Here is a 12,179-nt window from a genome sequence, read left to right on the forward strand (position 1 = left end):
AAAATGAAGGTCTAAAGGGCATGGTGTTTCTACCAGCAATGTTAGACCAAGATCAGAGTACTGACAGTTCGGTAATAACTGCGTGCAGGTAGATAATTATTACAGCACACAGATATCCAGATACTAAGAATCAATAAAAGCACTAACTCCTGCTCATTAAGTAAATGCATAGAACTATTATTCCTCCCCATCTGTTCCACAGCAGAGAGATGTTTTAAGATCCAAGCTTCATCTGGTCTTGATAATCATCTGAACATGCGTAGGTTGCAGATCCTGCATTTCCTAACCAGAAACACATGGCTACTGGTACAGAAAGTCTAAGACAAAAAAGGTAACCTTACAATAATCAGTCCAAAAGAAAATATAATGGGACAAATGGAACATCAGAAAATGGAGAGCACGAAGACAGGTCAACTGTGTCTTCATCAAGAATGACAGGTGCATGCAGGTGAACACAGGTGATTGAAAATTAGGGATGTGTAACATCACAGATCAAACCAGTCCACAATAAAGCATAAGAAACACAGGCCCCATCATAGGATGAGCAAGAAAAAAACCGAGAACATCTGGAAAACAGCTGTGATCCTTGGAAATAATGTTCCATCTAAATATTAATACATTATTCCATATGGCAGATTAATACGTAGATTTAAAATGAAGATGCTGCTATTGTATTGAGCCACAAAGTCAACAGCTCCTCCGGTTGAAAGCGACCTTACCTGGTAGCAAGATGTCAGCTTCAGAACTCAAAGTCTACTTTCCGCATTTCCAGATCGGCTGAATGAGCTAAAACGAGCATTTTTCTTTTCCTTGTGCATCTGTACAAAGGCATCGCACAGTCAACTTTACAAAGCAGCCCAAATTTAGCCTTCAAATGAACGACTCTTTCCTATACCTGCAGCAGTAACAATGACGATCTAAAATAACACACATTGGGTGGTTTGGTTAGGAACCGCTGTAAATAATTGAATATTTCACGGTTCACTACTCCGCAATGTGGGGACTGGAGTGGTACGTGCAGGTATCTGTCATTTCTCCTAATCATTGCCGTGATCATACTCTTCAGCTGAAGAACTGGTGGAGGAAAGTGTTCTTCATTTACGTAGACCTGTGGGAAGATAAGACAAGCCTATAAATGGAAGATATTTCCAATATTGTTCTTAAACCACTTTTTCAAAAAAAGAAAAACGTGCCCGCCCCCCCCTTCCCTTTCTTCTGAAAGCATCAACTCCTATTGCTTTCTACTGAAATATCTTTCCATCAACAATCTCCAGAACCTCACCCAAATCACCATTATTCATCTATGAACCTTGACAGAATGTCAGCCAAACACCGTAGGCCTCACAGTCAAGTACAAACCTGCCCTAACTTGACGTCCAAACACATTCACATTCCAGAAGCATTCTCTGAAAAATAACTAGAAGCAGCAACCTCATGTTTTGAGGCCAATTCTAACCGCCCACAGCTGCCTCTGCATGGCATAGTCCGCTTATCGTGGTGCCTCAACTCATTAGGTCATTGAAGGGTGTGGGGACTCTTTCATTGGACTTGCCATTGGACAACCTCTTGCAAACTGTAATTTAAAGGGGTGATGTAACTCTCTTAGTTTTCATAGAAACATAGAGACAGGAGTAGGCCATTCAGCCCCTCGAGCCTGTTCTGTACCTTAAGTCCAATTACCCACCCCTGCTCTGCATTCCTTAATACCTAACCTAACAAATATCTATCCACCTCAGTCTTGAAGATGTGAATGGCTCCAGAATCCACAGCCTTTTGGCGGAGAGAGTTCCAGACTTTTCCTGTCCCTAAGATGAAGCATCCTATGTTGAAGTATTCCAAGATCCAGTCATCTTGCTTATAGCAAAACAAAATTCATTGCTCGGTAAAATTGGGCCAACATCAGCAAGAGACAGCATCAGAAGTTGAACCCGTGACTCTTTCTCTGGAAGACTACTATTCTCTTCGATCATGAACAACAATATACTTTGTCCTCTATTGTAACTGTAGAAGACGATCCTGGGATTCACAGGTGATTGGGAAGCAAACTCAATAACGATGGAATTGGCAAAACATTGCCTCTAGAGTAATCCAAGTGTAACATTAAAGGTACAACTTGATCAGATGAACTAGTAACTGCTTGTACCATGAATTCACACCACAGTACACCTGTGATGTCTGACTTATTTAGACAGGATTGATGGAGATGGAGTGGGGAGGTGGAAAATCCACTTGAAATGGAAGTAACACTGTAGTTTTTAACACTGGAAGGCATGCTTGTGTTACTCAGGCAGACCCACAATGAAATTCTAGTTAATTTCAGGGTTAAAAGCATATACACAAACCCAGCTCTTTTGCAAGTAACATTTTTATTCTCCGAAGAATCATCAGATTGCACCGTGACTTCTCCTTTGTTGTACATTAAGCCACGGATTCTTTAAAGTGCAGAGTGCATGCTTTCATCAACATTTTCACTCTCTTTTGTGAGGTTTCTAGGTCTTGACCTAAATATTGCCCTTCCATAAAAGGACTGAAGCCATCAAAATGATCAAATTACACAAGTCTCGGGGAATTTGTGGTACAATTTTGAGGATAGATGAGCGGTTATCGACTGACATCCTTAAGTATTACTATTTGACATTTTGCTTTAATGTGTTTTTCAAAATATTTATCATTTTTAACTCATAAGACTAGTCTCTTGGTCAGAAGTTGCACATTATATAGTGAGTTTTGTAAAACCTCTCTTCTATACAACCAATATAACATTATTTCCCTCTGCCCCTCACTCTCCACCCCACACACACAATAAAAACATACAAAAACATAAAAAAGCATCTAGTTTCATTCAAATAAATCAAAAATCAAATATGATTGTTCATCATCGGCAATTCAAACAAACTAAAAGGTTGGTGGCATGTTTTCTTGCTAGGACAGTAGGAATTACTGTGACACGATGCAAATTACTTACAGATAAATTGGCTTTAACAGAACATGAGAGGGTTTCTGAGGCGCATGGTAGACGGAGAATGAATCAAATCCACCTATGAAATCAACTGGAATCACAACATAAACGTAAATAAATAAGACTCAGGAAGAACGCTTCATGGCTCAAGCAAACCAGAACATCAAATAAAGACAAACACTCAAAATAAAGTTCAAACGAAAGCAAAACATTGAGCTGGAATCACATTGGGCAATGCAGACTTCAGAATGCTCTGGTTCTGAATATTGAGTTGGGATAGAGAATGGCACATTCAACAATGAATTTGAGAAAGTGTTGTTGCTTCAAAATAGAAACCACCAGAACTGAGAAATTATTTTTGAATTCAGAAAATTTGTCCCAATTTAACAATTTAAACCCAACATAATAGATCCTGTGACTATCCATCAGAACATCACTATGACATAGATGACAAATAGCAATAGCAAATCAGACATGCAAAAGGAGTAAATGAAAAGAAGAAATTAATAACGTTTGTTACAATATTTGCAAGAAAACGCTTGAGTGTCAATTTATAGCAGGGATTTCAGAGTTTCATAAATCAACTTATCTTTTGCAGTTTAATGATGTATATTATATACTCTACTCTTCTCTATCCACTCTTCAACCCAAGCTTCAGGTTTTCTTTTTGTAATCCCTTTTGATGCGATTACACAAAATCTAAAGGCCAATTCAAAGCACCGTACAATATAAAACAAAAGCTTATTTTATTCATTAGAATGAATCACAGTTGAGTGCCACTATAGGAAATTGTGGTGAATCGCTGCCAAATCTGATGTATAAAAAAATGCAGCATCACACAGTAATGGAAATTACTGTGCAGACACACAACATATAAACCCGAGGTTTACTATAAAATATATACCTGCTGGAAAGGGAATGAAACATTTGGAGGCTTAAATGAACACAAACGGCATTACTTTACAAATGATTTGCTTCCTTGGTCTGTAATGAGTTCAATTTTATTTTCAATTCAAATCCAAACCAACATGGAATGTGGTACCTGTATCAAATTCATTTTAAGATAATTTTTTGGCAGGCCTCGGATCAAGCTATTCGACATGTGACTTTCAACCAGAATGTAGTGGGTCGATTCCCTGCCTGCCTGCCAACAAAAGCCTCTCGATTAAGTGAATTTCATCAGCTCTGAGCCAGACCATTAGACTGAGTGCCACATGCGAGAAAGTCATCGTGCTTCAGTGCCTGAAATTCTGTCTCCAGTTGGCCGATCATCGAACAGATTAACAACAAATAAGAAAAGCCAGTGGTCTTTGTCTAAATGAGCAACGGTCCTGAGAGAAAAGCATGGGAGAAGACGGAAATTAATTTAACTGTGGTATACACAAGTACACAATTGCGCCTTGAAATTACTGAATGGGTTGATGATCATTAAAATATTAAGCTGTGAACAGCACTTTAATAACTGAGTAAATGAAATCGGTGTATTGATCTAGAAACTAGAAACGCACCAGAAACATACTGTTGCAGAGGTGAAATATTTTGCAGAGGTTTGCATTTTATTCGTTTTATTAATAAACTCTAGATGCGGACATTTACATTATTGGTGTGGTCGCCTGGGACCAATATCTCAGCGGCCAATTTATAAGCAAACCACGAAATAATAGCAGACTTCCAGATCATTAGATCATGCTGATGTCACTTCCTGTTCATTACACTCAGGCCTGCTGTGCATAGGAAGCCCCACTGACATTATTTGATACAGAGCCTGATCACGTCTTCGAGACATCTCAAAGCGCTTCACAGAATAATCCGTAAAGTGAATTAACTGCTTATTCCTTTGCAAAGTGCATTAGAAACGTTTACTGTGCATAATGTGGAGTCCTGTAGCTCAGTGGTTAAGCACTCGCTTTGCAAGCGAGAGACCTGAGTTCAATTCCAGGCAGAGGGCGAAACCTTGGGCAAGTTTCCTTACTCCACACAGAGCCTGATAATAATCCCTCCAAAACAAAACAATAATAAATTGGTCATTTTCAATCTACGACTGTTTGTGGGACATTGCTGTGCGCAATTGGCTGCCGCGTTCGCCCACAAATATACAGTCAATTCACTTTACAGTGTGTTCTGTGAAGCGCTTTGGGACGTCCTCCCGACGTGAAAAGCGCTATATCAAATGCAAGGATTATTATAATGCGGAGGAAGTGACCAGACAACCCAGAAATCTTTTTTAAAGCACGAAAAACTAGTGTTGGCATCTGGCTATACCAATTTTCCAGGTTACCTATGTCTTAGTTCCGATATCTCTTGACTTGCTCTCCCCCCAAACAATAACTAGTAGGAAATTTATGCAAGAAGCATAAATTATTTATGCAATCACTGGGGACATTTATAATTTAATATCTGGAGACATATGCATCAGATAAAGGAATTCTGAACACCGTAATCACACTTTAAACTGTGTAACTCAGCAGCTATATTATATTGTGAACTACATACACAAATAATCAAACATGGTATTGGGATAGAAACAGTCTGGTGAGGTAAATGTGCAAAACAAATTTATTTAATTTCCATATTTTCTATTTCTCTGTGGGGCCACCATTGTATTTGGTTTCTGAGTTACAGTGTGATTTCCAATGCATTTCAGGTCATTGCACTAAGGAAAAACACTATGATAACTGTATCCTAACTGAGGGATCAGATTAGATTTGTGTGTACGTTTTACATGAGGCGGTACGTTATTTAATTTTTCACCCATTAATTCACAAAAGATAAAAATAAAAGAGATCATCATTAAATTATTACTTGGGTGATGTACAAATAGCCTTGCAACGTATAACATTATAAAGTTTGAAGACTATACAATCTCTGGCTTCCTTTGTTAACATCTCAATAATAAGGGTGTATCAATCAGCCGATGGTGCAAGTCAGAGTTGAAAACAAGAACAGCAGTGGTACATTTCTATAGCACCTTTCATGACAGGAGGATGTCTCAAAATGCGTCACAGAATCATCTGGGAGCACTAGCTAGGGGCTGGGGGAGATGAGGGGTGGTGGGGGGAGATGGCAGTGTGACCAAATGCTCAGTTAGAGCTTTAAAGGTAGCGAGGGAGGGAAAGGGATGGAGTTCCAGGGAGCGAGGGCAAAATGCAAAAGCCTCCGAATTGTTCTCAATATCGATTGCCAATTGATTACTGTTACTGCATAAACATGGGCAATTCATGCTGCATATTTTTATTGGTAAAACAGATGTGATATTTCATTGCCAAAATAATTGATGATTTTTGTTCTGGCAATGGATCTATGATCAAAATTAGTCAAGTTTCTAGCAGAAACTGAACACATAAAACTCCAAACAACAAGCTACCCAGCTAACTCAACAGTTCTGATGTTGGTCCTGTCTTTTATTCAATGGTTAGCTTGGAATTGGATTTTATTTCCACCCACTGTAATTTTTCTCTTTCTCGCTCTCGTCTCAAGTATGTTTATTATGACTACCTGTACATGCTACTGCATCTCTATAGGTTTCAAGGTTGTCTTGCAATATCCTCAGCAACATCTCATCTGTTAACAAAGATGGGACAATTTAGAAAAATAAGTTCTGTGAATCCAAATCCGTATACCTCAGCTTTTTCCAGGAAATGTATATATTTTTTCTAAGAAGGATATCACAGAAAGTTTGAAGGTTTTACAGATAACAACTGTCAAGCCTGCCACTCATACACACTTGCATAAAATTGATTAAGCACAAAGAATGGCAAGCAAATCCACCGGGAATGTGGCCTTCTTCAGAAATATAGCGGTGAGTGACAGCTGTGGGTTTTAAACGTAATGCTTCACAGTGATAGTTTTCATTTGGAATTACATTTTTATTAGACGTTCACATTGGTAAAAGTGGCACTTCTGGCTGATCACGGTTAGCCTGGTGACAACGTAGGAATAGGAGGAGGCTGTTCAGCCCTTCAAGTCTGTTCCGCCATTTAATTAGATCATGGCTGATCTTTACCTCAACTAATCCTTTCAATTCCAAACACACTCACTTCCAATGTTGCTGCAGTTACTGATACCAGCTAGTCTACGTTAAGCACTTTGTCGTCTTATACAACATCGCGATTAATCAAAGAAGAGTTCAGCTCTTTGATTCGAAACAAAATCTATGCAAAGCAGAGAGAGGCTGCAGAAGTTGCTCTAAGTGCTGCAATACAAATCTTGTCCATCACGAGAATCTGTTAATGCAATAGTCTCTGAGGTGCTTTCCAATGAAAATCCAAATCTTTCTCAAGTTTTCTTACTCCACACGCCTGATAATAATCCCTCAAGAAAAAAAAATCAATATCAAGAAAAATTGGTCACTTCAATCCACAACTGTTTGTGGAGACACTGCTGTGTGCAATTGGCTGCCACGTTTCACCTACAAAAAATAGTCAAATCATTTTACAGTATATTCTGTGAAGTGCTTTGAGACGTCTGGAAGACGTGAAAAGCGCTATATCAAATGCAAGGATTATTATTATTATTTCCCTTAGATTGTCAAACCTTTGGCAGTAGCTGTTTATTGACAACGCTGGTGATAAAGGCATTGTTCGAGTTACAAATGGCCCTTTCTTCTCCACGATTTAATATCCACTTCGCCCATTAACAGAAGTAAAATCTTCAAAACCTACCTTAAAAATCTTCGCTTGAAAAGTTGAAGCTTTTTTTTAAAAAGCTATCTGCAATTATAATCTAACACCTTTTTTAAAAAAAATAGTAAAAATGATTAAGAAAATTAGGCTGCAATGCAAATAATCTGGGTCACTGGCTTTTTTGGCTGCTGACAGCATTAAATATTGACGTCCTGCCACAGTTAATTATTTAAAATGGCACAGCAGATGCGAACGAGAGACTAAAATATGCCTCCTGGGTATTAAAACATTGGACAATTAACAGCTGTAGTGCACACTGAAAAATAAGATAATTTAAGAATAAACTGGGTATGAACAGGGCAGAATCACCACATAAATAATACGTACAAATTATACCAAAAATCTACAATGGCATATCTATTAAAAAGTTAATGTTCCTTCACATGAGATTTCTTTTAAAGTCCCTTTTACAGTATTATACAATTATGTCATTTACATTTGCTGTGCCTATTTTATCATAAAGCTCGTTGACTTTTTTTTGAGACGGAGAATTGGCAGACAATTCATTGTTCTTGTTCCGTGTGTAAATTTGGGTCGAAAAAGGTATTGTAGATTTTGTTTATATACTTGTAGGGAAGATTAAAGACACATGACCTAGGGATAATAGAGACATGCTCCGATAATAGAGCCTAGATTTAAAATGCTCTATAAGGAATTGTTGTCACAGGAACTATCTTTATATTAACACACATTGGCGATTCCTGTGGAAAAGGCTATTGTCCTGATGAGAATTAGAGTCTCAGTTTGATTGAGTACATGCTGAAGGTCTCTTGAGGAGGTTATAAATCCTACAATTTAGTTCATTGTGATATAATCAGTCAAAACAGGCTCGCTTTTCCCTGTTCATTATTCCTTTCACCTGAGCTCTAAAATCCTCCTTCTCCCCCCTCATACACACACACACACAAATCCCTTTCCTTCTTTGTTCTCAGTCTTCACCAACAATCCGCTTCACTTAAAATGGAGGAAGGGGGAAAAGGAAGTTCAATCTACATTTGTCTGTCAGATACATCTAAATCATTCCCAACATTTATTTAAGAATCTGTAGCAATCTGTCTGTAGACACCGTTAAATGGTTAGAGTTATCTCTAACTTATTTAGAGCTTTTGAAAAATCACTGGTTTCCTCTGGAAACCACATGTGGAGTCCTGTAGCTCAGTGGTTAGAGCATCGCTTTGCAAGTGAGAGACCTGAGTTCAATTCCAGGCAGGGCGAAACCTTGGGCAAGTTTCCTTACTCCACACGCCTAATAATAATCCCTCCAAAACAAAAAACAATAATAAAATTGGTCATTTTCAATCTACGACTGTTTGTGGGACATTGCTGTGCGCAATTGGCTGCCGCGTTCGCCCACAAATATACAGTCAATTCACTTTACAGTCTATTCTGTGAAGCGCTTTGGGACGTCCTCCCGACGTGAAAAGCGCTATATCAAATGCAAGGATTATTATTATTATTATTATTATTCCCACCGCGATCGCTGAACACCTTTTTCAAATCATTTACAATGAATTAGATTAGGCAAAGCTCTTTCTGTCAGAAAAAGCCAACAGTTCATTTATTCACAGATTTTTCTCTCTTTTCTTTGTGCGTCTAATTATATTTTTCTGATTCTCTCCTCACTGGCATATGTTTCTCTGCTCCTGTTCTTGCCTCCTCTTGTCCATCGGGAATAGAGGCCATCGTTCACATGTGAGCCTTGGCAATGAGTGTCTGCAGGCCATGTTTGATTGCAAAAACAGTCACTACACTTGGTGGTAAAGTGCTCGGAATCATTTGACAACAGTAAGACATAACAATAAAATTTAGTTTTTCTGGGTTTCATATCAGGCATACTCAACCATATAATTGCTTGCAATTTACTACCCATATTTTTGAATCTTAAACAAACTATATACTGTATAAAACTATCGTAAAACACATATGAGAAGTGCTGTAGCAGCACCGAGATGATAAACCTGAACATGGATAGGAAAGACTGTACAAAGCCATTCTTTAGAACACTTTAGGCTGAAATGCAAGTGACTGAAAGTGATGCAAAAGAACTGTCTTCCTGTGAAGCCTTTTTCACGTAACGCTTTATTTCAACACTTATTCTAAACGGTCCAGACCGACTTTTCTTCTGTTTGCGCTGACTGAGATTGAATACAAATACAGCTGCATTTTTTTTTACGCCATTTAACAAATTTAATAAAGCATGACTGAATTGCACCACTTATTTGAAAACCAGTCAGTGACAACAACTTCTGTGCTCTTATTGCAAGATGTTCGTCTGGAATGTCATACAAAGTCATGCCATGTTTAGCAATGCCTCATCAAGAAGAGTTTAAGGGCCTTGAATTTTTAAAGCAAGTTAGCAGATCAAAACATCTCAAAGCCACTTAATGGGTAAAGTATGGGAACTTGTTTTATACGGGCAACACAGCAGCCATTTTTAACAGCAAGGTTCCACAAACTGGTTCATCAATGTCCAGCGATTGGTAATACAATACAATATTACATTTGTATAGCGCCTTTCACATTGGGAGGATGTCCTAAGGCACTGGTCAGTCAAGGGTTTGGATAATGTCCACCTAAATAAGTTTAACATCTCAAAATAACCCAAAGCATATTATTCCCCCAACCAATTGGAATAATGACAACACTTCAAAGCTTGACACTTAATTAGATAATAACAGAACTGTAGTCTTTTAATCAATTAGGTAAATTGAACTGGGAATAAAATCTCAAATTTCAGACTCGTATAGATGTCTCTTAGAACAAATATTTACATTTCAGTTTTTTAGGCTAATTTTTCCACTAATACAAGAATACATTTGGCTGTTCTGTCCATCAGATAATTGGCGTTTTGAGTGGACAATGTTTTCATCAGGAAGCAAAGTTGTGAAGAAAGAGGTAGATGAATAATTAGGAATCAATCTGAAAACCCACTCTTGCTATTAAAATGGGAGAGGAGAAGGAGGGTTGGATTTTAGACAAAATGTAACAAGTAGGTTACAGGATAAAGCTTAATCCAAACGCCATTTAATAACAAAGTTTCGGGTTGCAAAATCCGATTTACCCTTAATCTCCCAGATAAAATTGGACATTCGTTTCATGGCTGTTTGTGCGTCATTGCTGTGTGAAAATTGGCTGCCGCGTTTGCCTACAAATACAGTAACTATACCACACAGTAATTCCTGTGAAGCACTTTGAGACGTTTCACCGATATGATAAGGCACCAATGTTGAATGCGAGAATTGTAATTTGATCAGAGGAATTAAATGTCTTTCAATCCAAAGTCATGAACAATCTTGTTTACTTGATTGATGAGCCACAGACCCGGGGTTTATTCCCACGCGTACAGATTTTTAAATTCAGCCCGACTTGTCAGAGCTGGATTGCTGTTTCACACAGGAGGAGGGTCATATGTTTTTACTTTCCTCCACATTTTAGCATAAGGCTACTCACTAACGTATTCATTGCAGCTGTTTTGTAGCTTCTGGTTCTGCCTGCGATCTTAATACCAGCAGTCAACGGAGTTGAAACCTATAATTCATGTGGGCTTCCTAAAGGAAAATTCAGTTTCCTTTACTTTCTCAGTGAAAGCTGTTGCAGCTGGGCCACTTCACACATAACCTATCTCAGTCCAATTAAGCAGAGTTAACATTTTCACACACCGCTACTTACAGCTGTCTTCTTCCTCTGTAAAGACACTGACAATGTAACAGGCGTAGACAAATCCAACAAGCTGTGTGGAGAGAGAAAAAAAAACACAGAGAAAGCTTAAAATTGTTATCTTCTCATGACAAAGCACTTCTGGCATCAATAGAACTTTTCTAACCTGCCTTATACCAGTTTAGCAAACACAATAATTCCCACTACCACATTCTCTCTCCAGTGGCTATAACGAAAGGCATGTTATTTCGAAGGACCTTGGAGATATGAGACGAGTAACCAATTTAACTGTTGACCTTTTTTTTCCCCTTAAAAAATAAGTATTGTGGAATTTGTAATGTCTATCTGAACAGATGAGACCTTGGTTCAATATCTCATCATAGTCTGGCCTGACACTGCACTATTACTGCACAGGAGACTCAGCCTGAGCTGTGCTTGAACCAACAACGTTGCCGCAGGGGTGAGAAATATCTAAATGGAATCAAACTGACAGAAACTCATATATTTCACTACAATATGCACAGCCACAAGACTATACAGTAAATCCTGTGAAGCACTTTGCAAAGTCCTCCCAGTGTGAAAGTCACTGTATCAAATGTAAGGATTATTCGGCTGATCACATCTAAAGCTTAATTCAACTTGCTGGGAGAAAATAAAATCCCAATATTCCCCAAGGATTGTCTTGCCTCTTACCTCTCTTTAATCTTTTGAATTGTTAATGCAATTTTACAAACATAAAATTAAACAGTTTAATTCAGCAGTGATTACATTAGGTGGATTTTCTTTGAATCCTTTATCAATTACTTCATATATGCAAATTAGAAAGATTAAAACATTTAAGTAACTTCTTCAAATGATTTAGTAACCAACGTAAACAGGAA

General features: G+C 38.1%; 1 protein-coding gene across 1 annotated transcript in view; it reads right to left on the reverse strand.

The window, feature by feature from the left end:
- Positions 1-449: 449 nt before the first annotated feature.
- The window catches only part of LOC103190353 (sodium/potassium transporting ATPase interacting 4), a 58,148-nt gene continuing 46,418 nt past the window's right edge, over positions 450-12,179 (reverse strand). Inside the window, exons 5-7 of the mRNA XM_007911102.2 lie at positions 11,311-11,371; positions 2,966-3,050; positions 450-1,108 (exon numbers count right to left, since the gene is read on the reverse strand). Of these exons, the coding sequence (XP_007909293.1) occupies positions 1,099-1,108; positions 2,966-3,050; positions 11,311-11,371 (156 nt within the window). The 3' untranslated portion in view covers positions 450-1,098. The remainder of the gene's footprint in view (positions 1,109-2,965; positions 3,051-11,310; positions 11,372-12,179) is intronic.

Source organism: Callorhinchus milii, unplaced genomic scaffold, assembly GCF_018977255.1.
Source record: "Callorhinchus milii isolate IMCB2004 unplaced genomic scaffold, IMCB_Cmil_1.0 Scaffold18, whole genome shotgun sequence".
NCBI classification, from domain to species: Eukaryota; Metazoa; Chordata; class Chondrichthyes; order Chimaeriformes; family Callorhinchidae; genus Callorhinchus; species Callorhinchus milii.